The sequence below is a fragment of the Canis lupus genome, chromosome 18 (assembly GCF_048164855.1).
Source record: "Canis lupus baileyi chromosome 18, mCanLup2.hap1, whole genome shotgun sequence".
NCBI classification, from domain to species: Eukaryota; Metazoa; Chordata; class Mammalia; order Carnivora; family Canidae; genus Canis; species Canis lupus.
In genome coordinates, this window is record NC_132855.1 from 998278 (window position 1) to 1024389 (window position 26112).

The following is a 26112-nucleotide window of genomic DNA, read 5'->3' on the forward strand; positions in this document are numbered from 1 at the left end:
TTTTTTGTGTGTGTGTCTTACCATCTCATCTCTAGCACAGTCTACTGGATGGAATGGGGCAATAACAAATACTAATTGACCCCCCCCAAAAAAGGGAAAAAAAATAAATATTGCAGATATATATTTCTTTTAAAAATATACCTGAGTAATAAATTACTAGCTTGCATTTAGCATTTCAGTGCATTGTTCATACAAAATAAAATATACATTTCACAAATATTTTTAAGTGATATGAACTAGTGGTTATGATCAAACTATTAACTGGTCTTAAATAAGAGTAGGTGGTGAATTTTCTCACTGGGTTTTTTTTTTTTTTCTACAAAAGTCAAATATTAAATTGATCTTTAGCTAGAAACTAAAAATACCAGAAGTATTTATTCTATCAGTCACTCTAACCCATACAGATTTTATGCCTTCAAAAGATTGTGCCTTTAATTGTTACACTTATTTATTAAAGAAAGTATGAATATAGCAAATTAGGGAAATAACTTTTAACCAAAATTGCATTCCCAGGAATATGTCAAAGCTGGTGGCATTCTTCAGGAGGATATTTCTGAAGCTTGCCTAATTTTGGGAGTTAAAAGACCCCCAGAGGAAAAATTAATGTCTAAGAAGACTTACGCCTTCTTCTCCCACACAATAAAGGCGCAGGAGGCCAATATGGGCTTACTGGATGAGATTCTGAGACAGGTAATTAGTGACCAGTAATCATTAATATTAACATAGAAACAATATTGCCTTTTGCCTAGTAGAGTTTTAGTTTTCTTTCAGCATCTAGGAAACACATCCTGTTATTCACCTCACTAGGAAAGGTGGTGCTCGAATAGTCTGCTGCTCTTAGGGCTCCTCTGCTCTACAGGTTTGGAGTTTGTAAGAAGAGAAACCAAACACTGCATCGCTTTTGTACTGAAAAGAAAGAATGTTAGAAGTGTTCCCCCTACATGATTAGCGCTTTATTAGGTCAATTGGTCAGATATTACAAAGTGGAATTTAGAGCTAAAAAGAGCCTCCGGGATCATATATTCCACCTCCCTCATTTTTCAGATGGAGCCCAGAGAGGCAAAGTGACTTGGCTGAGGCTGCACAGTTCTGTCATGCCAGAACCAGACTGGGAATTCCTTTTACATTTATTAACATTCATAAAGGAAGAAATAATTTTTGAGGTATAAGTACTATGGAAAAACTATCAGCTGATTAAAATGCAGAGTATTCATTCGATAAATATTAAGCGAGTGTCTGCCGTGTGTCGGACACTCTTCACTGCAGTGGCAGTAAGGTACCCCTGTCTTCGCAGGGCTTACATTCCAGTGGGAGGAGACAGATGATAAATATATAAATCAGATAGCCCACCTGTCATTTAGAGATACGTGTGATGGTGATAAATAGGACCCAGGAGGCGAAGGGGGGCTCTGGGTACTCTGGGGAGGGTGTGACAATAGTTTAAATAGGATGACCGGGGAGAGACTCAGCACAAATTTGGCACTGAGCAAAAATTTGAAAGATGTGGAGGATCAAGTCATATCTGTTGGGGAAGAGTCTTCCAAGGAGAGAGCATTGCTGCACAAAGTCGTGCAGTCTAGTTGAGTGGAGGGTTCGAGTCCATCGTGTTCTAAGGTGCTTATTCAGCCCACTGTGTGGGTGATATTGGAGATGGGAAGAGCAAATTGATGTGATGTTAGTCCAGACTCGCAGGGACACCGGGTTACAGAGGACAGTGGCTCACACGAGGGTGGTGGAAGTAGAGGTGGTGAGATAAGACCCGATATTGGGTGTCATTTAGAGGTCAGACCCTGCAGAAGTCGCTGGTGAGACGAATGTGGAATATGGGAGAAAGAGCGAAATGAGAGGGGTCCAAGGTTTCAGCTTGAGCAGTTCGAAGGAGTTGCCACGGACTGAGATGATGGTGCTGCGAGAGGGAGCAGGCTTGGGCGGGAGCCTCAGGCGTCAAGTTCAGGGCTTGTTGAGTTTAATTTGTCCCTTAGACATCTAAGGAGATTTTAGACTTTAAACATTAGATTTTAAGGAGCGAGCCGTTGGTATGAGTTTGTAGCTCAGGAGGGCGGCTTCTCCCGATAGGTATTTGTAGTTGTCAGAGACTTGGTGGCTCCTACGGCCATGAGACGGGCTGAGGGTAGACAGTGAGTGTGGATAGAGAAGGCCAGGCTCCAAACCGGGTAGGGTGTTAGATTAGGGCATTAGAAACTAGACTAGAATCTGAGAACAGGGAGCGGACAGGAGACCTCACAAACACTGAAAGCAATGGAGGGAAATGTGTTTGTGTAGCCTATGGAATACATTCCCACCCACTTCAAATAGGCTAGACCCGGGCTAGTGAATTTCTAGTGATTTTGAAGAACAAATTCAAAAAGTAAATAATGGAAATAATATTATAAGAAAAAGGTTTCACCTTAAGCAGATAGACTCCTTAAAAAAGTACTTTAGAAACATTTTGTTGTTGTTGTTATGATACGAACTTCTGTTCGTGACAAGAGAATTAATAAAAACAACCAACATGGCAGCTTTTTGTAACCGATGACTTGCAGGTGGATGAACACTAAACATTCTTTTTTTTAAAAATTTTTATTTATTTATGATAGTCACACACAGAGAGAGAGAGAGAGAGAGAGGCAGAGACACAGGCAGAGGGAGAAGCAGGCTCCATGCACCAGGAGCCCGATGTGGGATTCGATCCCGGGTCTCCAGGATCGTGCCCCGGGCCAAAGGCAGGCGCTAAACCGCTGCGCCACCCAGGGATCCCAACACTAAACATTCTTAAATTCAAGCACATGGTAAAAATCATATGATCTTTGAGGAGATAAAATGACTATTTAAAACATTCTATGATTACAGTGTATCAAGAGCTTTTAAGCATGAATTACTAAGGCATTTCTGAGTGGGAAGATTCCCAAAGACAAAGGAAGAATGTGGTTTTAGCGAAGGTGAGAAAGTGAAAAGCAGGCAGCATGTGCTACTTTGTAAATGGATGGAGAAAAAAGAGGGAAAGAGGAAGGGAAACAGAACAAGATTGGTTGCATGTATGGACTTAGAGGGGGTGCTGTCATTTTTAAGGTAGGAAGGAGCAGGGTACATAGGGGTGATGCTGGAAAGATAAAGTTCACGAGTGGTCGTGGAAGACATGGGGGAAAGGCTGGGATCCAGCTGACAGAGATTAGCCCCGGGAGGGACTTGTTTTCTCTGAGACTAGAAGGATGTGGGGACGAGGGGGACTATATAGATAATATATGTAGAATGTGCAGGCCTAAAAGCTAAAGGAATTCCTGCCTTTCTTATTTTATTGATTACCATCAGGGGGCTTTTATCACCCTGCTAGGACCATCTCTGACCACAAACCTATCGTTGGTTTGTGATCTAGCGTTTTCTAAATATTTCATGGTACACCTGAGGGTGACTTATAGAGTCAAGATATGTTTTATAGGAGAAAGAAATGTGGAATATTTATTTGCTCATATATGTGCTTTTACTCATTGAGATTAAGCTTAATGGGTCTGGGTGAATATTTTTATCCTTTCCTCAGGAAATCCGGCTTATTGATTATGAGAAAATGGTGGATCATAGAGGAACACGGGTAGTGGCATTTGGACAGTGGGCAGGTGTGGCAGGTAGGTATGCCAGGGCTTTTATGTCACCCACTTTCTGAATTTGCCTGGGAAGTGACTGTGCTTTCTTTCTTTCTGTGGCAAGGGCATGGAAGTGTTCATTTCCACTAATACAAATAAACACGGGGGTGTGACTAAGGGTGATGAATATTGGGAGAATAAAATAACAAGGCAAATCATCACATATCTTTATCACAAAAGTTAAAAAGAAAAAGAAAGCAAGGACAAGGAGAGTAACTATGAATAGGATCTGACTTTTTAGATAGTTCTGTTTGGAAGACTAGGAGAGGTCAGTTTGGTGATGAGAAATTGTGGAGAAGAAGAAAGGGGGAAAGAAAGGGAGAAGATGCAAGGGCAGAAACCAAGAGAGGAGTGGTCTAGAAAGGATAAGAGCTGGAGTTGGGGGGAAACTCCACTTGATTTTTGTCCCAATTAATATTTTGAACCTTCTTTAGTTGAAGAAACATCACTTTATGTTATAACTCTGTATTAGGTTCAATTACTTGAAGGTCTCTTATTGTTAAAACAAGTAGAAAATTTGTGGGGATATAGAACAGTAAGACCCCATCAGCCACCCTGACATAACTGACGGTTGTTGAGCATTCACCCAGAGGGCTCATATGCTGGGTGACAGTACAGTTCTTAATAAACATGAAATGTTTGAAATCACAGAGTATGTGCTCTAACTATAATAAAGCTGATGTTGAAATAATAGTAGAAAGATATCTAGAAAATTTCTGATATTTGGAAGATAAACGGTGTATTTTTGAATAACCCATAAGTCAAGAAGAAATCACAGGGAAAATCAGAAAATACTTTGAATTGAATGAAAATTTAAAACAGCATACCAAAATTTATGGGGTAGAGATAAAGTGGTGCTTAGAAGCAAATTATAGCATTTAATGCTTTTATTAGAAAAGAAGAAAGTCCAAATTAGTGACCTAAACTTCCATCTTATAAGGGAAAGAAGAAGTAATTAAAGCAAATACAAGGAAAAGAACAATAAGAGGAAAATGAAGTCAGAAGCTAGTTCTTTTTAAACAAATCAATAAAATTGATAAGCTTCCTGTTAAACTGATTTAAAAAAAGAGAGAAGCCACAATTTACCAATATTAGGAATACAAGAGTGTTCTTCAACATCGATCATGTAGACATTACAAGGGTAAGAAAATACTATGAATAGGCCAATAAATTTGACAATATTGATCAAATAGACAAATCCTTGAAGGACAAAATTATCAAAACCAACTCAGGAAGAAATAAAAAAACTTGAATATCAATCTATACAAGAAATTCTACTCATAGGGATTTATCAAGAGAAATGAATTATTTTCTTATAAAGACTTACTTCTAGTAGCTTCATTCATAATAGCCTAGAAATAATCCAAATGTCCATCAGCAAAGGAATGGATAAATTGTGATATACCTATAAAATGGAAACTCCTTGTCAATAAAAAGTAGACTATTAATACACTGAATTATGTATGAATCTGAAAAACAAGCTGAGTAAAAGCAGACACGTCTAGGAGAGTATATAGTTACAATTTCATTTACATAAAACTGTAGAATTAACGACTCTCTACAGAGAGAAATAAGATCAGCAGTTTTCTGGAACAAAGGATTGGGGAGGGTTGACTCGGGGGATGGAACTATTCCGTATCTCGATTTTGTCGGTGGTAATATGGATGGGTACGTGTGTTCACAGTTATCAAATGGTACATTTTAAATCGGTGCGTTGTATTGAATATAAACTACTCTTTTAAAAGTTGACTTCAGAAAAAAGATCAAAGAACATTTGGAAGGGAAGTTCTGTTCCTAAAAAGAGGAAGAGGAGAATGGATGCTGAGGTCTTTGCTATGGGTATGCTGAGTTTTCACTATTTGAGTCCAAATCGAGAAATCCATGAGGTAGTTGGTCAGGTCTTGAAATACAATATCAGTGTTAGAGATACAGACTTGGGGTCATCAGCATATACAGAATACTTGAAAATTAGGACTCGATAAAATTAGCTAAGGAAAAAATAGTAGAGATTGAAGAGAATAGGGCCCTGGTCAGAATCCTGAAGCTGATTAATGCTTGAGGAGAGGGCAGAGGACACTAATTTAAAAGAAATGGACTTGGAAAGAGGGACCTATAGAAATGTGGGATGAAAATTTTCAAGTCGGGGATGCGGAGGGAAGAAAGGGCTCTAAGTGAGGGATTTCACAGTGGCAAGTCTCTGACAGGTAAGTCGAGATCTGACACTTGTTCACTGAATTTGCTGAGGGCAGCCAGAAGGTCAATGCTGACCTTGTGTTTGTTTGTTTCTTCGTTTTAATTGGAGAGAAATGCAAGTGTTTTTGAATGTTGAGAAGAGTGAGCCTATAGGGAGGGATAGCGAAAGGACTAATTTCAGGAGTGAATTCCTTAGAGAACGCATGGGAGGGGATGGGATCCGGAGCGGAGGCGGAGAGGATAAGCACAGGAGAGAAAAAGGACCCTCTTTCCATTCTGGCAGGATCGGAAGTGGAAGGGACAGGTAGGGATGCAGCTGGGTTAGCGCTTTGGACGGCAGGAAATTGAGGGGATGGATATGGTGACCCCCGGCCCCCTTCCAAATTTGGGATGCTGTGGTCTGTGCTTCATCAGCGCACCGAGCAGGTTGGAGGATGGTCGGAGAGAACGGCTTCGGCTCCTGATAACGGCTCTTCTGTTGGTCTGATTCTGCAACAGGGATGATCAACATTTTACACGGAATGGGGCTGAGGCTCCTTGCTTTGGGACATCACACACCTTTCATGGTGAGATGTGTATTTTGTTTATTTCTTTTGAAAATGCGTATCAGGAAGATGTCTCAGGCTGTAGGCTAACTGGAATTCGTGTGTGCTTGCTTCCAGCACATCGGCATGGCTCATAACTACAGGAACAGCAGTCAGGCTGTGCAGGCCGTCCGTGACGCTGGCTACGAAATATCTCTGGGTTTGATGCCAAAATCCATAGGGCCTTTAACATTTGTGTTCACAGGGACCGGTAACGTCTCTAAGGTAACTTAGATACTTCTGAGAAATTCTTCTTTCTGTGAAGCAGTCGAAACTCTGAAACTAACCCCAGGATAAGTGAGCATTTTGTGGTCATTTCTGAGCCCTGTTTCTGGAGGAGCAGGTGTTCTATTTTTGGTCCTTTTCCTACCTACCTAACTTTTCCCACAGTATAGAGCGGTGGACGGTCCAAACTCATCTTCTTTGCTTTTAGCTGACTCCACGCTGTCAGAGTCTTTGAACACTTGTTCTTTTTAGAGGGATAAACCATTGTTAATGGTATGAAGGTCTCTTCTCGGGGTGATCTGTTTTACCTTTATCGCTGAGATAGCCAAAAGTTTCAACATGAGCACAGGATGTGAATTTTTTTTTTTTAAAATGATTTGGAGCTTCGCCCAAAATATTTTAGGAAGCTTAATTCAGGACCGGAATTAATATTTTCTCCTTTCTGGGATAGTTTTGAGAAGGCATTTGCGATTGGTGAAACTTGTAATTGGGAAAGAGATCTTTCAATGAAAATATTTTACAAACAGGACATCACTATTTGTATTACACTGTGAGATAAGCATCTGATTTTTTCTCATAGGAAATATAGTTTCCTCACTTGAAATAATTCTGCAACAGAACAAAAAGTAAATAGAAATATTTTATTGTGCTCCCATTTCTAAACACTCCTGTGTCTACTCCGAGTAACTAAGTAAAAAAAATAAATAAATAAAGTTCCTTCCAATGAATGCTGTTCATACTTGAATAAAAGCTGGTTTGTAGAACGTGCAAGAGGCTTATCTGTACTTCTGTGTTGCAGTCCTCATTGCCCGATAGGACAAGTGGAGCTAAAAATTGTGGGGAAAGTGAATTGGAATCTTTGCAGGAAACTGTGTTGGCTTTCGTCCCATTGATTTTTAGATCTTTACTCATGTATTATTTGCAGGGAGCCCAAGAAATCTTCAATGAGTTACCTTGTGAATATGTAGAGCCACATGAATTGAAAGAAGTTTCCCAAAATGGGGGTAAGGAGGAGGGGGGGGGTGACTGTACATATCTTTTACTGTTTTTAACAGTTTCTGTGTTATAATATTTTATCACCATAAATCTTTACCATTTGTCACCTACTTTACTAATTTCTTTCTCCTCTGCAAGACCTGAGAAAAGTGTATGGGACGGTGTTAAGTCGCCATCATCATCTTGTCAGGAAAACAGATGGTGTGTATGATCCTGTAGAGTATGACAAATATCCTGAGCGCTACATAAGTCGTTTTAATACTGATGTGAGTATCACCCTCAGCTTCTGGGTTGGTTGCTCATAATATACTGCAGTTAGGCTGCTTCCAAGGAGGGATTATAAATGCATACTTTGGTTTGCTCCTCATATGGACTTGTGAATCCTTTGGGTTGGCCCTAGGAGTTGTTGGCTTCTATTGATGTTTGGAGTGGCCTTTGCTTAGGGGTTGAGTGGGTCTGCTCTTTGCTTTACTGTCTGTGTTTCTACTTCAGGCCTGTGGAGTACTGTTTTCTGTATTTATCCTGGATTAGTTAATGCTATCGGCAAAGCACACCGTCTATGAGGTTTCATCTCAATCTAGGTTCATCCCTTCTATGGCCACAGATTGCGATCCTGACCACAGCCAGCTGTTTGGGAATGCCCGACATTGATTGTAGGGAACTAGGGTGAAATAGCACAGCTGCATTAGCAGGGATCTATCTCCGCTGTGCAAAAAGTTACCTATAATCCAGAACCTTCTGGTGGGAACACGCTGGCCTTATCTCCTAAGAAGAACAATGTATTTGTGTGTTCTGTAGGAGCTACTGCAAAGTCCTCCTCAAAATAAACCAACAAACCAAAAAAAAAAACAAAACAAAACAAAAACAAAAACAAAAAACAAAACAAAACAAAACAAAAAACTAAAAGTGCCTGCAATTATTATGAAAAGGAATGTTTTAAATAATTTTAAATATGTTTGGATAACAAGATTGTAGATCCTGGTTTGAAATTTAGCTGTTATAGCATGTAGAGCCTGTAGCTTGAGATGCTTGGGAAACAAAGATCATGAAGCTAGTTTCAGACTGAAAAATTAAAACTCTAGTAAATTTCCATTCCTTGTCTTCCCCCAATCACAGAAATATTGGTGATTGGATGCATCCTAAGATTTATAACGATCTAGTTGCCACATATGCATGCATGTAGCACGTTTGTCCATGGAGCTTACAGATATTATCTGAGTTAATCTTCACAGCATTCCTTTGAGGAATGGGGTACATATTCCCATCTGGCAGGTAAGGAAAATAGAGCTCAGAGGTAGTTGAGGCAGCATGATGTCGATCACACAACTGGTGGTTGAGCTGGAAATAGAGAGCTGGGCCACTTGATTCTGTCCTTTCCTTTTTCTTGGCCGTGCAGCATATGGGAAAACAGAAATACTAACACATTTATGTTCATGTACTTCTCTATCACGGAGTAATCCTACGCTGAAATCTGGGTGGCTATGTATTGTCCTTGCCTCACAGAATGGCCACTGGCATGGCAAATAGTAAGTCAGTTAGAAGTAACATGGAATTATTTCTCGTAAACTTTACTGCTAGGTCTCCCGCGGCCTACTGCGTTGAAATTTGCTGTTGCCTGTCTTGTTGAACTTGGCATCTGCTTTACAGATTGCACCCTATACAACTTGCTTGATTAATGGAATCTACTGGGAACAAAACACCCCTCGTCTACTAACTCGCCAAGATGTCCAGAGTCTCTTGGTGCCAGGCAAGTCCTCTGTTGCTGGTGTGGAAGGCTGCCCTGCATTACCACACAAGTAAGGACTTCACTTCAGTAATGATGGTGGTTTTTAGCAGTAGAGCCCATTTTTAGGGAGTCATCCACAGGGGACCCACATATCACCGGATCTGAGGCTTAATGACTAGCGATCTGCTTTATCTCACCAGATCTCTCGGCAACATTTGACAGTTAACCTTCCTTCTTGAAACTCTTTTCTCTTAACCCTACATGAAGCTTAAAGGTAACTTCCTACGAAGGATCTTCTGTATCCCCATTCCCATCTCTCTCTGGTCTGTCACTATTTTTCCCCCTGAAATTCACGATCATTTATTTTCCTGTGTTTATGGCTTTTCTCCCTCCCATTAACATTTAATCTCCTTAAAGATAGGGGTCCTGTTTATCTTGGCTACAAGAACGCAGGACATTGCCCGACATAACAATTTGCATTCAAATAATTATTACACGTTGGATTACATAACCAATCAGTAAATATTTGTGAACACCTCATCTGCCTGGCATTCTGTTAAGCTGAAAGATGGAGAAAAGATATGATTGCTACCCTCAGGCATGTAGCTGGCATGAGGTAAATGCCAAGGGAATGCTAGGAGCAATAAATAGTACAAGGATTGAGAAGAAAACGGGAATACTGGGCTCAGCAAAGCCTTGAAAGGGAGCACTGAAGACAACGAGAATTTCAAGCAATAGGATTGGTGCTTGATAAATATGGACCCACCAAAGCATGATTTAAGACACACTGAGTCTAACAGTCTAGCGCTAGTGCAGAGTTTATTTTATTTTATTTTTTAGTGCAGAGTTTATAAAGGCAAGTGGTAGTTGGAGATTGGGTAGGGAATTCTTGGTCATCCCGTAAAGGATTTCAAAAGCTGGGCTGAAATTCCTGTTCATAATTCTAGAGATTTCCCTCTATTAACATGTAGAATTATGTGGTGGCTAGACAAGCCCAGGCCTGTCCCCACTGCACAAAGAGTGAACTACAATTCCAAACCTTCTGGTGGGGCGCACTGGCCTCACCTTCCATGGAGGACAAGGTATCTGTGTGTCCTGTCGTCATTGATCATACAAAGTCCCCTCAGAATAAACCTTGTGCCTCTAAGCAGGGTGGGGGTGGTGTAGTCAAACCTTCATAAGTTATTCAGAATTGGCTAAACAGGTTAACGTTAACTAGACTGTTTCTTATGATTTCTCTAGGGAAGGGGTTTTCTACTTCCTTGTTTTCCTTAGGAAAATAGGGATTTCCTATTTTTCTCCTGCTGTTCTTTTCCTTCTTATTTTTGTGTGTGGAGACTAAAACTTGTATTGGGAAGATTGTCCATACCCTAGAAGAACACAGCGTCCCAACAGTGAACTGTAGGAAAAAGAGCTGACGAGCCCAGGAAATATTGGGCACCCCCTGCTAAAAGTTGTTCAAGTACCTTTCATTTTTACTCATTTTCAATCTTGTTGAGAAGTTCCAAGCTCTCACCCGAGTGTCATTTTCAGGCTTGTGGCGATATGCGACATTTCGGCTGACACGGGAGGCTCTATAGAGTTCATGACCGAATGTACGACAATAGAACATCCCTTTTGCATGTATGATGCGGACCAGCATATTATTCATGACAGGTGAGACTGCAAGGCTGTGGTTGGTGAGAGATGGAGGATAATATGTCACTTCCTTACCTTGACGTACTAGTTTAAAACATTCAATTCCTCCATTTTTATGAAGGCGATGCAAAGATCCAGGCATCTGCTCCGACGTCTGAAAACATCGGGTAGAAAGCCTGCATGCAGATTCCAACCCTTAGATGCCTCACCTTGTAGGCTGTACTCAACTGGGAGATGGGTTGTGGAAGAAGGGCAGTTTTTTAAAAAAATTTTTAATTATTTTATTATTTATTTATTTTATAAATTTATTTTTTATTGGTGTTCAGTTTGCCAACGTACAGAATAACACCCATTGCTCATCCCGTCAAGTGCCCCCTCAGTGCCCTCCTCCCCTTCCTCCACCCCTAGTTCGCTTCCCAGAGTTAGGAGTCTTCATGTTCTGTCTCCCTTTCTGATATTTCCCACTCATTTTTTTCTCCTTTCCCCTTTATTCCCTTTCACTATTTTTATATTCAAGAAGGGCAGTTTTGTTCGAAAAGCCTGTTTATTTCCTTCTATACTTTGGTGCACACTCACACATCATTACGGAGCACATATAGTGGAGTAGACGTCTGGAGAGGTTAGATGTCGCACAGGACACTTTGTACATCTGAATAAAGCATCTTGCTTCTCCTAGTGTGGAAGGCTCTGGGATTCTGATGTGTTCCATCGACAATTTGCCAGCACAGCTTCCGATCGAAGCTACAGAGTACTTTGGAGACATGCTTTACCCTTACGTGGAAGAAATGGTAAGCTGACCGGCCGCATCCACAGCCATCCGTGGCTTTCACAGACTGCGGAGGATCTTAGGAATGTTCTGGTCTTCGGTATCCGAGAAATCTGTTGTGAAATGAAATGCCAGCCCTCCCTCAGAAGTGTTTATGGACACTTTTAATGTATATTCGGCTTACTTGTCTCATTGGGAATATAATCATAGAACGGCCTCCGTGAGTAATTACAGTCGGGTTTATCTCTCATTATGCGTATTTTTATTGAGAATGTTCCTGACACATGGGATAAGATTTCCTTTTCTTCACCCTTCCTGCTGGTCGAGGTCAATGCGTGGTAGAACATTCTTGCGACGCTGTCATGAACAGATTTGAAAAATCAGAAAGACAGAAAACTTTATTGGATGTTTATCACGAATGCTTCGTGGCGTGACAGCTGTTGTTGTGGCCCTGTACTGTTTAGTGTAATCAGTGATTGGCCACTGGAACACTATGTTACCCGAATCACATTTTATTTGCCAAAGATAAGCGTTCTTATTTCAGTATCTACCTTAAGCATACTCTTCTCTTTCTCTGTTGAGAATTTCTGTCTTTTTGTACATTTTGAGTGTACTGTTCTTTATCATATGGACGTAGTTAAGAAGCCACTGTGTAGTCTTTACATCATATTTCCAAAATTCTGGGTCAGCTTGGGGTCGAACTTTATTGATTGTCTTTTCCCTTGAAAATGAGCCAGGTCCTAGGTTTCTTTTCTTTTTTTTTTTTTTCCACTTGAATAATTTGGGAATTGTGTCCTGAATGATGTGAAAAGTTATGCTGTGGAGATTCTGGATCATTCCATGTTTCTGAAAAGTGTTGATTTTTGTTTGTTGGTTTGTTGTTTGTTTGAGAATTGACTGAGCTAGACTTACACTGGAAACTTTGTGGCACCTGAGGCGGGGAGTAGCTCAAATAAAAGTTCAGCTCTTGTGTCTTTCCCTGGGTCACTTACCCCCACACACTCAGTTTGGGGGTTATCCGGAGACTTGAACAGAGGTCACGTGGAAGTTGGGCTTCACTCTTTCTGAATCTGCCCTTTCTGGCATTTTCCCCTCACATTCTGCAGCTGTGGTTGCTCTAGTTCTTTGCCTGATTCCTTAGATCAGAAAGTAGTGAGCCGGCTGCATGTTTCTCCTCCCGGCACCAAGTGGCTCATCATCAGGACAACGTCCAAGGCAGAGTACACTCAGCTACGGTGCTGATTATTTCCTTCAAGTTCTGACACTTCACTAATATGCTTGTTTACTGTTAATTGCCAGACATTGTGTATGTAAAACTTTAGAGATGGTTTGGGGCTCTGATGTGTCATTTTCTCCAGAGGAGATTTCCTTTATTTCTGGCAGCGAGAAAATCACCTCAATTCAATAATGGAAGGGAATGACTCAAAACCAGGCTTTAGGCAGGTGGGAAACTGATGTTTTTCAGCTCATCATTTATTTTAGAACGTAGTCTTTCAAGATCCCAAGTGAAAATCTGGCATTGATTGGGGTCCCCTTCAGCAGAACTGAAACTCCAATTTTTTGTTACCCTGTTGTCTAAAGTTGGCCAAAAGCTCTTCTCAGTTTCTCTGCATCCCAGCTACCACTTCCGCGTTGGCAACTACACCCACAAAATGTGGTGCCAAATGCTAGACTCATCTCTCTGGGCTTTCTTCCCTGGAATCACGGTGCAGTAAGTCTTATCTACCTTAAAGTATTTTTTAAGATTTTAATTCCAGTGTAGGTAACATAGGGTGTCATAGTAGTTTCGTGCGTACAATAGAGTGATTCAGCCATCCTATAATACTGAGTGCTCATCACAAAAAGCATACCCTTAACTCCCACCACCTGTTTCACACATCCCTCCATTCACCTCCCCTCTGGTAACCATCTGTTTGTTTTCTATAGTTAAGAAAAAACATTTGTTTTTTGGTTTGTCTCTTTTTCCCCTTTGTTCCTTGGTTTTGTTTCTTTAATCCTGCATATGAGGAAAATCATACTGTATTTGGCTTTCTCCGATTGACTTATTTTGCTTAGCGCTATACTGTCTAGCTCCATCTATGTTGCAAATAACAAGATTCTATTCTTTTTTATGGCTGAGTAATATTCCATTGTGTGTGTGTGTCTATATGAGCACATACGTATATATGTGTGTATATATACACACACACACCCCATATCTTCTTTATCTTCATCTATTATTGCACACTTGAGCCGCTTCTATGATTTGGCTACTGTAAATAATGTTGCAATAAACATAGGGGTGCATATATTTCCTATTAGTGTTTTCGTAATCTTTGGGTAAATACCCAGTAATGGAATTACTGGGTTATATGATAGTTCTATTTTCAATTTTTTTGAGGAATTTCCAAACTGTTTTCCCAGTTTGCATTCTTACCAACAGTGCAAGAGGGCTCCTTTTTCTCCTCATTTTTTCCAACACTTACTATTTCTTGAGTTTTTTTATTTTAGCCATTTTGAAAGGTGTGAGATGATATCTCATTGTGGTTTTAATTTGCATTTGCCTTATGGTGAGTGATGTTGAACACCTTTTCATGTGACTGTTGGCCATCTGGATGTCTTCTTTGGAGAAATGTCTGTTCATGTCTTCTCATTTTTTAATTGGATTATTTGGGTGTGTTTTTTTTGTTGTTGTTTGTTTGTTTTTTTGGTGTTGAGTTATATCAGTTCTTTTTATAGTTTGGGTACTAACTCTTTATCAGATATGTCATTGGCAAATTTTTTCTTCCATTCAGTAGGCTGTGTTTTTTAGTTTTGTTGTTTCCTTTACTGTGCAGAAACATTTTATTTTGATGTCCTCCTAATTGTTTGTTTTTGCTTTTACTTCCCTTGCCTCAGGAGATGTATATAGAAAAATGTTGCTATGGCCAATGTCAGAAAAATTACTGCCTGTGCTGTCTTCTGTGATTTTTGAGATTTAATGTTTTACATTTAGGTTCTTAGTCCATTTTGAGTTTGTTTTTGTATATGATGTAAGAAAATGGTCCAATTTTATTCTTTTTCATGTAGCTGTTCGGTTTTCTCAACAGCATTTGTTGAAGAGACTTTTTTCCCTATTGCTTATCCTTGCCTCCCTTGCCAAAGATTAATTGCCCATAAATTTGTGGATTTATTTCTGGGCTATTTTGTTCTTTTAATCTATGTGTCTATTTTTGTGCCAGTACCATACTGTTTTGATTGCTACAGCTTTGTAGTATAACTTAAAATCTGGAGTTGTCATACCTCCAGTTTTGCTTTTCTTTTTTAAGATTGCTTTGGGCTTTGGGGTCTTTTGTGATTCTATACAAACTCTTAGTATTGTTTGTCCTACTTTTGTGAAAAATGCTGTTGGTATTTTGATAGGGATTGTATTAAACCTGAAGATTGCTTTGGGTAGTATGGACATTTTAACAATATTTGTCCTTCCAACCCATGAACATGGGATATCTTTTTATGTGCTTGTGTTATCTTCAGTTTCTTTCACCAGTGTTTTATAGTTTTTACAGTGCAGGTCTTTCTACCTCCTCATTTAAGTTTATTCCTAAATATTTTATTCTAGGTATAATTGTAAATGAGATTGTTTTCTTAATTTTTGTTCCTTCTGCTTCATTATTAGTGTATAGAAATGCAATGGACTTCTGTACATTCTGATTTTTGTATCCCACAACCTTACTGAATTCATGTATCAGTTCGAGTAGTTTCTTGCTGGAGTCTTTAGAGTTTTCTACATACAGTATCATGTCATCTGCAAATAGTGAAAGTTTTACCTCTTCCTTACTAATTTGGATGCCTTTTATCCTTTTTTTCTTATCTGATTGCTGTGGTTAGGATTTACAGTACTATGTTGAATAAAAATGGAGAAAGTAGATATCTTTGTCTTGTTCCCAACTTTAGGGAAAAGCTCTCATTTTTCCCCAGTAGGTATGATATTAGCTGTGGGTTTTTCATATATGACCTTTATTATGTTGAGGCATTATCCTCTAAACCTATTTTATTGAGAGTTTTTTATCATGAATAGATTTCATACTTTGTCATATTTTTTTCTATCTATTGAAATGATCATATGGTTTTTATCTTTTCCCTTGTTGATATCATGTTGATTTGTGAATATTGAACCAAGCTTGCATTCTAGGAATAAATCCCAGATTTATTAATAAATTGTGGTGAATGAAATTTTAAATATATTGTTGGATTTGATTTGCTAATATTTTATTGAGGATTTTTGCATCTGTTTCATTAGAGATATCGACCTGTAGTTCTCTGTTTTTGTAGTGTCTTTTCTGGTTTTAGTATCAGTGTATTGGCCTCATAGAATCAATTTAGAAGCTCTCCTTCTTTATTTTTTGGGATAGTTTGAGAAGAATAAGTATTAACTCTTCTTTAAATGTTTCATAAAATTCACCTGTGAAGCCATCTGGTCCTGGACTTCTGTTTGTTGGGAGTTCTTTGATTACTGATTCAATTTCATTGCTGGTAATTGGTCTGTTCAAATTTTCTGTTGCTCCCTGATTCAATTTTGAGAGGTTATATATGTTGCTAGGAAATTATCCATTTCTTCTAGGTTGTTCAATTTGTTGGCATACATTGTTCATCATATTCTCTTACAATTGTTTGTATTTTTGTGGTGTTTGTTGTTTTCTCCTCTTTCATTTCTGATTTTATTTGAGTCCTCTCTCACTGGATGAATCTGGTTAAAGGTTTATTAATTTTGTTGATGTTTTCAAAGAATCAGCTTCTGGTTTCATTGTTCTGTTTTATTGGTTTTTGTTTGTTTCTATTTTGTTTATTTCTGTCCTACTCGTTTAGGGTCTTGTTTATTTTTTTCTAGATCCTTTTTTTGTTTATTTGAGGGTTTTTGTTTTTGTTTTTGCCTCTTTAAGTAGGCCTGTATTGCTATATACTTACCTCTTAAAACAGTGTTTGTTGTAACCCAAAGATTTTGGACCATTGTGTTGTATTTTCATTTATTTCTATGTATTTTTTTTTTATTTTTCTCTTTGATTTCTTGGTTGCCCCATTTATTGTTTAGTAGCTCATTATTTAATCTCCATGTATTTGTGGTCTTTCTAGAAGTTTTCTTGCCATTGATTTCTAGTTTCATAGGTTGTGTACAGAAAAGATGCATGGCATGTCTTTAGTCTTTTTAAATTTGTTGAAACTCATTTTATGGACTAATACGTGATCTATTCTGGAGAATGTTCCATGTGCACTTGAAAAGGATGTATATTCTATTGTTTTAGGATGGAATGTTCTGAATATATCTGTTAGATCCATCTGGTCCAATGTGTCACTTGAAGACAGTGTTTCCAGGATCCCTGGGTGGCTCAGCAGTTTAGCATCTGCCTTCCGCCCAGGGCATGATCCTGGAGACCCAGGATCAGGTCCCACGTTGGGCTCCCTGTGTGGGGTTTGCTTCTCCCTCTGCCTGTGTCTCTGCCTCTCTGTTTCTCTCATGAGTGAATAAATAAATAAATCTTAAAAAAAAAAAACAACAAAGACAGTGTTTCCTTGTTGATTTTCTGTTTTGATGATCTATTCATTGATGTAATTGGGGTGTTGAAGTCCCCTACTATTATTATATTGCTATTAATTACTTCTTTTATGTTTGTTAGTAACCGCTCTATGTATTTGGGTATTCCCATGGTGGGTGCATGAATATTTACAATTATTATATTTTCGTGTGTGTGTGTGTGTGTGTGTAAGATATGTCTATCTTGTACAATATAAGTATTGGTACCTGGCTTTATTTTCACATCCATTTGCATGATAAATTCTCCTCCGTTTCTTTATTTTCAATTTGCATGTGTCTTTAGGTCTAAAATGAGTGTCTTGTAGAGTCATGCTTTTTTATCCATTCTATCACCCTATAGCTTTTGATTAGAGCATAGTCTATTTACATTCAAAGTATTATTGATAAGTATGCACTTATTGCCGTTTTGCTACTTGTCTTATGGCTCTTTTTGTGAATCTTCTCTGTTCCTTTCTTTTGCTCTCGTCTTTCATGGTTAGTTGATTTTCTTTAGTGATGATATTGGGTCCTTTTACTTTTTTGCATATCTATTACTGATTTTTTATTTGTTATTCTTATTTAGTTTGCTAACATCTTCTGCATATAGTGGTCTATATTGAGATGATGGCTGCTTAATTTTATTTATTTTTAAAATTTTTAAATTTAATTTTATTTATTTTTAATTTTTTTAAGATGATGGTGCTCAAGTTTAAATGCATTCTTTACTCCTCTCCCTCCTACATTTTAGGTATATGATGTCATACTTTACATCTTTTTAGTCTTTGAGTCCCCTGACTGATTTTTATAGATATACTTAATTTCACTGCTTTTGTGCCTCGTACTTTTCTTGCTCCTATTTATGGTCATTCTTCCCACTCAAAGAGTCTCCCTTAACATTTCCTGTAGGGCTGGTTCAGTGGACATGAATTCCTTTATCCCTAGTTTGTATGGGAAACTATTTTCCTTCAATTCTGAACCATAGCCTTGCTGGATAGAGAATTCTTGGCTGCAGGTTTTTTTCTTTCAGGATTCTGAATATATCATGCCACTCTTTTCTGGCCTGCTAAATATCTGCTGAAAAATCTGCTGATGGCTTTATGAGGTTACCCTTGACTATAACTGTTTTCTTTTCTCATGCAGCTTTTAAAATTTTCTCTTTATCACTACTTTTTGCCATTTTATTTATTATGTGATTTTGTGTGGATCTCCTTGGATCAATTTTGTTGGGGGCTCTCTGTGCCTTTTGGATCTTGATTTCTGTTTCCTTTCCTAGACTAAAGAAGTTTTCAGCTATTCTTCAAATAAATTTTATGCCCCCCCTTTATCTTTCTTCTCTTTATGGGATCCCTATAATGTAAATATATTACATTTGATTGTGTAGCTGAGTTCCCTAAGTCTATTTTCATTTTGTATTATTAATTTTTTCTCTCACCTGTTCAGCTTGATTATTTTCCATTATTTCGTCCTCCAGGTCCCTGATCTTTTCTTCTGCTTTCTCTAGCACACTATTTATTTCATCTAGTGTATTTTTCAATTATTGAGTTCTTCATTTCTGATTTGTTATTTTTTATGTTTTCTCTCTCTTTAAGGGTCTTACTGAGGCCCTCCACTCTTTCCTCAAGTCCAATGAGTATCTTTATAACCATTACTTTAAATTCTCCTGCAGGCATTTTACTTATCTCCATTTCACTTAGGTATCTTGTGATTTTGTCCTGTTCTTTCATCTGGGACATATTCCTATGTGTCCTCCTTTTGTCTAACTCTCTGTGTCTGTTTCCACGTGTCAGCTATATTTCCTACTCTTGAAAGTAGTGGCCTTAGGAAGAAGAGGTCCTGTAGCACCCTGTAATGCAATGTTCCCTGTTCACCAGAACCTGGTGCTTCAGGGATGTTTCCTAGGTGTGCTGTGTGGACTCTGCTGTTGTGGCTGAACTACTTTTTTCTTCAGTCCAGTCATCTGCAATGTCCCTCTTTGCCTGTTGTGAGTAGGGTTTGGTTCCTGTGGTGTTAGTAGATACCTTGGGCTTGATTCATGCCAGATATGGCATTTGCCATAGATGTATAAGTAGCACTGAGGTGAAGGTTGCTTTCCCTGTTTGGTCCTCTGAAAAGCTTTTATGGTGATGCTAGGGTCCAGTTTGACTGGTGTGTGTGGTTTTCTTCCCTTCTCCCTGGGGCAGGCATCACTTTGGAGTGGTGCTGGCCCATCAGGGCTGCTTGCATACTGCCAGACTTGTGGCACTGCTTTGGATGGGCTCAGACCGAGAGTATATTGGAGGGTGTTGATCTGCAGAAGCCTGTGGTGTCTGATGTGGGATGTTAGCAAGGCTTGCACAGGTCTTCCATGGGAGGAGACATTGAGCTGAGGCCTGGCTTGAGGGGGTGTGTCTGCAGGGGAACACATGGGCAGGGCATACTGTTGGCAAGTTAGGTAGGAGTGTAGGTGCTTTCAGCTGGTGGCATGTGCTTAGGCTAAGGGGTAGGGCAGGAAAATAGTGCAGGTCAGCTACTTTATTCCTAGACAAGTCTCTCATGGATCCTTGCCCATGCTCTTAGATTAGTAAACAAATCTTCCTCTCATATGACCCAGGCGTTTTTCAAACTGCTGCTTCTATGCTGTATCTCAGTAGGGCTTTTTCTTATGCTGTGTCTTTAAGAGTAGGGACTCAGCTTCATTTTGCTCTCCTGGCTCTCCCAGAGCCAAGCCCACAGATTTTTAAAGTTCTAGGTTTTAAGTCCCAGGATTTGTAAAAACCTGTGAGAGTCAGCCCTTCTGATTTTCAAAAACAAATATGGGGATTCATCTTTCCTGTGTGGGCTCCCTCATGTGAGAGTCTATTTCTCCTCCTCCGTGAGTCTGTATTGCTCCTCCCTCCTGTGGAAAGTCCCTTGGGTTCCTGCATCTCAGCCCTTCCTACCCTCTTCACTATGGCCTTTTCGCTTCATTTAGCTGTGGAGAGTTCTGCTAGGCTTCAGGTCATTTTCTGAGTTATTTAAACTGATATAAATTGTTATCTACTTGTAACCATGGAAAGAGATGAGCTTAGGGTCCTTCTTTTCTGCTGTTTTCCCCAGGAAAAAAAAAAGTTTTAAACTACCTTTTAAAACTAAAAACCATGGCTTTTCATGTTTTACTAGTTTTACTCAATGAGGGGACTGGTCTGAAAAGATCTAATTAACCATTTCTGGAAGGAAAATATACATTTAAAAAGGTGATATGTCTTTGCTTATATAAACTGGCAGTTAAGAGACTCTTAGTATTGTGACAAGATTAAAATTATCTGAGAGCGAGGTATTGGAGGTTTTTGTTCAGACTGAGGCAGGCAGGTGATATTGCTTAGATGTCTATTGACTAATTGTCACAGCCTTTTCCTTTTATACATCACAGTAGTCCTCCAAACAGTGTGGTGAGGTTGTCTTAGTGGCATCTGTCTCAGCACTGTCTTTAAGCACTGGACATTGTGAAAATTTATGGCTATTCTGCTTTCCACTAAAAAATTAAGTGTATTGTCTGTGTTCTCTTCTGATAACTGTATGGGAGCTATATTTAAGGTATATGCACTGTTGAGGCGCCTGAGTGGCTTATTTTGGCTCAGGTTATGATCTCAGGGTGGTGAGATCGAGCCCTGCATCAGGCTTTGCTTGTCCCTTTCCCTCCCCCATGCCCCTCTCCCTGCTCTCTCTCAAACAAATAAACAAGATCTTAAAAAAATAAAAAAAGTATACGCATCGTCTTTCCCCTCCTAGATTTTCCTTTTTGATATAAAGTTCAGACTCTGTGGCATTAAAGGGCCCAGGCTATCATTCTGAATCAATATAGAGAAATTTGTTTCACTTGAATTAATTACATATTTATTGTCTGTCAGAACATAAGGCACACATATGGATGAAGAAAATTAAAATACACCCTCTGACCTATAGAAGCATGAGGTCCAGGAAATGGATGAGAGAAGTGTGCAACCCTGCTATAACGTGGAATATGGCAGCCATTAGGAAAATGCTAATGAAACTGTGAGGGGAGAGGCTCTGTTTTGTTGGGTAAAGTCTGGAGAGGTTTTAGGAAAGAGGTGACATTTGAGCTGATTCTTGATAGATGTATAGGATCTGTTCATTTGCTTGGGAATGGGAAGCCTACCATCTGATGGAGACAGGAGAGCGAAGGTGGGAGTTGATTTAACAGAGTTTCTGTGAGCTGTCAGGTCTGATAGAGTAAAGGGAAGTATGTTGGTTCCATATTGGAAAGAGTCTTGACACCTGGGTAAATAGCTTGAAATTAATTTAGGAAAGAGTGATGAGCTCTCTCAAAGGTGCTAGAGGTGAATGTGGCAAGTCATACCACATGCTTTAGGACCTTGTGCTTGCAGCTGTGTCACGGTTGAGTTCTAGCAAAGAAACACAGTTAAATGCAATAATTCAGCAGCCTTTTGTTGTCTTTCATGTTTGCCATTCTTTAGGTAGATTCAAGATAGTTATTTCATTTCTTGGGAAAAATCCATGTGATTATTGCATATGTCCACTAATCTATTTATTGAATACCATTTTATTGTGCAGGCAAAATGCCAAGGCCAGTTCTTTTTTTTTTTTTTTTTCTTAAGATTTTATTTATCTATGCAGGGAACCCGATGTGAGACTTGATCTCACTCGATCCCAGGACTCTGGGATCACGCCCTGAGCTAAAGGCAGACGGACGCCCTGCTTGGGGCAGATTTTGATCAAAGTTTCACAGAGGAGGCAGTTCTTCAGCTGTATCTTGGAGGATGAAGAGGGGGAATTCCATGTAGAGGAATAGCATGTGGGGCATCCACATGGTGTAGGACAGAGGCATGGGAATGTTGATGCAGATGATCAGGTCCACAATGTTAATAGGACCAGAGTTTTGGGTATGAGTCAAAAGGGAGAACTGAAGTTGGAGAGGTGGAGACAGACTATAGAGAGAGTCTTGGGGGCCACCTAGGGAGTTAGAGACTTTATCCTGAGGGTGTTGAAAAGCTACTGGATTATTTTAAATAGACACAGAAGAAATAATCAGATTTGTGTTTTAGATTGAAGATAAATGGAAGGAGAAAGGTGAGAGGTGAGGTTCCCATGGTCTCAGTAAGGCCTGAGTAAGACTGCAGAATTACAGATAAACAGGAGAGACAATGATCGGATATACAAAAATTTGGTGTTTAGCCATATGTAAAGTGAAATCCAAATCCCATGTTGTTATTCACTAACGGTTCCTGGCAGAAGACAGGTTGGTAGAGGGAGGAGTCGGCTTGCGGCAGGATGACTCAGGGATGCCCGGATGAAAGAAGCAGTGGATGACACCAGATGTGCCAATTCCATGAGCTTCCCCAAAGAAGCCCTACCTGCTTTAAAAAAAAAAAAATAAATAAATAAATAAATATATATATATATATATATATATATATATATATATATATATATTTAAATGCCCATAACCCAGGAATAGATAGCCTAAGTGTCATGTGTTTTAGACACATGAAAGTAATTTTGATATTTATTTTATTTTTTGAAAATTTATTTATTTTAGAGAGGGAGAGAGAGCACAAGCCAGAGGGGCAGAAGGTGAGGGAGAGAGAATCTCAAGCAGACTATGTGCTGAGTACAGAGTCCAACACGGGGCTTGATCCCATAACCCTGAGCCCCCAACCTGAGCTGAAACCAAGAGTTGGATGCTTGACTGACTCTACCACCCAGATGCCCGATGTTTATTTTAAAACAGTAAACAAATATTTTTCTGCTAGCATCTGGTAGGTATATTTTGCTCTTGCTCAGCTAGGTGAGTGCTCTAGACTTTAACCTATAAGGATAAGGAGGGAATGGTTGTCTCATCGACCCTAAGGTCCTGACCATCAGAGGCAATAATACTAACTTACGTGACTTTCCTTTCGGCAGTCTATTCAGGAGTTGGACACCTTGGAAGAAAAGAGGAGGATTAGAAGGATGATGGGATGTTGATGGGAGAGATGTGGCTTTTGTTGTTGGCCGTCTGACTCCTTCTTGTGAGATAATGGGAAGACTGGTTGACTTTTCGAGGTCTACTTTTTCCTGATACATTTGAAATGCTGATGTGCCTGTACATAGAACTAATAATGATCTGAGAGAAATTCCGATTGTAGGGTTGGTGACTTTTTGTCTGAAAGACCCATTCTCTCTTCTGATAGAATCGTGTGAACCTTTGGGATGGGATTCAGGCCCTCCGTGGGGACTATGGCTATACACTTGTGGCGATGTTGGCCAGCGTGTTCAACATGAAACGTCTACCTGGTGGGGAAGGATAAACCACTTTGTGTCTTTAATAAGCAAAGATGATTGGAATCAAATTTTAGTTTTAAAATTGGAACGTGTGCTGAAAGTATGTTCTTGGGGAACAGAATTCTCTACTTGTAGACTTCTATTACCAGTTATTCAGTGATCTTCAGAAAACTTTTCTAAATTCTTTTTTCCCCTCCGACTAATATTTTAATATGGAATCAAACACCAAGAATCCTTCTCTGCACTGTCACTTATCTCTTCCCAATCTCATTTTCCTTTCAGATACTCTCAGATGCGACACAGCCTCTTGAAAGTCAGAATTTTTCTCCTGTGGTGCGAGATGTAAGTCATGAAAACAATTTTTTTCCCCAAATGTATTTTTCCCACTACCATCCTCTCTCCTTCTCTCCCTTCCCGTCTCTCTCCATCTTTGTTACCTGAGCTCATGTTTGTGGGTCTAAAACATGGACACTAAAGAAATGTCTTGTCATACACATTTAGGCAGTGATTACATCCAACGGTGTATTGCCTGATAAGTATAAATATATCCAGAAACTCCGAGAGAGCAGGTAAGCATTATTCTTACGTTGGATTTGTTGAGTATTTTTAAATGCTTCTCTGTGAGTTCATGATGCTAGGTTTACACAGTTTTAAAAATGTCTGCAAATATAGAAAATCTGCAAATATAGAAAACTATGTGACTGGCTGGAACCAGTGGGAGTTATTTTCCCCTGAACATCATTTTGGCTTGCTGATCGCCTGTGTAGACTTGGGTGTAAGCAAGCAGAAGTCCAAACAGTTGTCCTCTGGTTAGCCCCTTGCTCCTTCTCTAATGTTTTGCGTTATCGACGTGTCTCTGTTATTTTCTCAAAGAAAATAAGCACACTAACCCTTTCTGTGGTGCTTTCAGTCTGGTTTTTAGTTGAGGGTTTAGACTATTTTGTTTAGGCAAGTGGGCTCTTATTTAGAAATTACGAGAAGCAGTAAAGAAAGAAAATGGTGAGGGGTCAGTTTTCCCTGGGAATTCTTTTTAGGAGGAAGGTGCCAAGCAGTAATGTGATAAATGTAGCCAGGAGAAGGGTTCTCTTAGAAGGGTACTTGGCTAAGGCCCTTGTTTCCTTAATTGAATTTACTACTCAGAGTTTGAAAACATTGACATTTCTTTGGGATGTGTCTTTATCTGCTCCACTGGTCTATTCACATTTAACAAAATAACCGACGCACTGAGTTCTCAGGAGAGACCAGAGTGGGAAAAGTAAAAAGAAGCAAACAAACTGCCTTATCTTCTTTCTCAGTTCTTCTAGCTGTAAGAAGTAAATAAGAGATCACGTGCTTGGATCACGCCGCTCTACCGCCGTGTGGGTCCGTCTGTGTTCGTTTTCTTATAGTTACTTTTTATGTGTCAACAAAATATTCCGGGATAAGATACCCAGAGATTTTTTTCTTTTTTTAACTGGCTAGCACTATAGCCCTATGGGCAAGTTTCTTATAGGGGAAACGGCATGTGTGTTGGTTTCTCGTAACTCTCTGTATCTTCTGATGCTTATCATCTGATGATCTCTTATTACTAATCCTAATAACATGTCTAACATGACCAGTCACGATGGTGTTTTCACTCTTACACACCGTATTTCTTGTAGCAGCAAGTCTCCTAGGACTTCCTGCCCTTCTTCCCAGTGCAATCTCTGTCCAGAGACTGATAATGAAGATTGTATTTTGAAAGGAAATTTAAGTCATCTTAAATATCTGCCTTATTCAAATGTTTTCTTCATCTCTTAGCACAGTGATTATTAACCTCGAGTGTTTGAGATGGCTGATGGGGCGGACAGTACTAAAATCTAGGAGTGAGTTTTTAAAAATATATTTTGAATATTTTATTTTTGGGCATCAAAACAATATAATTTAATTACATAAACTAGAGAAAGTGTTGTTAGAAAGGATATACAATAGCCAAATAATTGTGTCTTTTTTTCCTGGGGGGATGAAATGGATGGGGGTGGAGATTAAAGGAGACTCACCTCATCAGTAACAGGAGTGTGGAGGGTGAAGAGGGGCAAGGACATTTTGTATTTAAATTTATTTTTATTGACTTATAATTAATGGAAAGGTTAAAGCTTGAGAGACATCTTGACCTAAAAGATTCTAACAACAGAGACTTTTGTTATGTCCCTGGCACCAAGCCATTCCCATGGTCTTCCACTGATATCTGTAAATTTGATTTAACAGAATCTTAATGAGTATCTTCCATTAAGAAAATTTGTTGAGCATTAATGGGTTTATAAAGATGAACATGACAGTCACGATCTTGGAGGTCATAGTTTGTAGGAAAGACAGAGGGTTAATCTGTCAGGAAGGGACAAATTCCAACAGAATAAACTGTTCAAACATTAAAATCCTGCTGAGTTAATTGTCATCTTAGGTTTTTACATTTAACCCATGGAATTTGCAATTTCAAAAGTATGGTTTTAATTGTCTTCAAGGGACTCTGATGATAAATGACAAAACAAAAATATGGCTAATAATAATATCCTCCTCTGATTGTTGTAATAATTAAGTAA

The 26112-nt window shown here is 39.1% G+C and overlaps 1 protein-coding gene across 2 annotated transcripts in view; it reads left to right on the forward strand.

Annotated features, from left to right (window-relative positions):
- AASS (aminoadipate-semialdehyde synthase) overlaps positions 1-26112 on the forward strand; it is a 50509-nt gene that overhangs the window by 11750 nt on the left and 12647 nt on the right. Inside the window, exons 3-13 of one of the 2 annotated variants that reach the window (XM_072783299.1) lie at positions 514-690; positions 3536-3620; positions 6330-6397; positions 6494-6640; positions 7566-7644; positions 7775-7902; positions 9284-9432; positions 10896-11018; positions 11677-11788; positions 23837-23896; positions 24056-24123. In XM_072783299.1, coding sequence (XP_072639400.1) covers positions 514-690; positions 3536-3620; positions 6330-6397; positions 6494-6640; positions 7566-7644; positions 7775-7902; positions 9284-9432; positions 10896-11018; positions 11677-11788; positions 23837-23896; positions 24056-24123 — 1196 coding nt within the window. Of the gene's footprint in view, positions 1-513; positions 691-3535; positions 3621-5383; positions 5478-6329; positions 6398-6493; positions 6641-7565; positions 7645-7774; positions 7903-9283; positions 9433-10895; positions 11019-11676; positions 11789-23836; positions 23897-24055; positions 24124-26112 lie in introns of those variants that run through there. The other variant, XM_072783300.1, reaches the window with a different exon arrangement.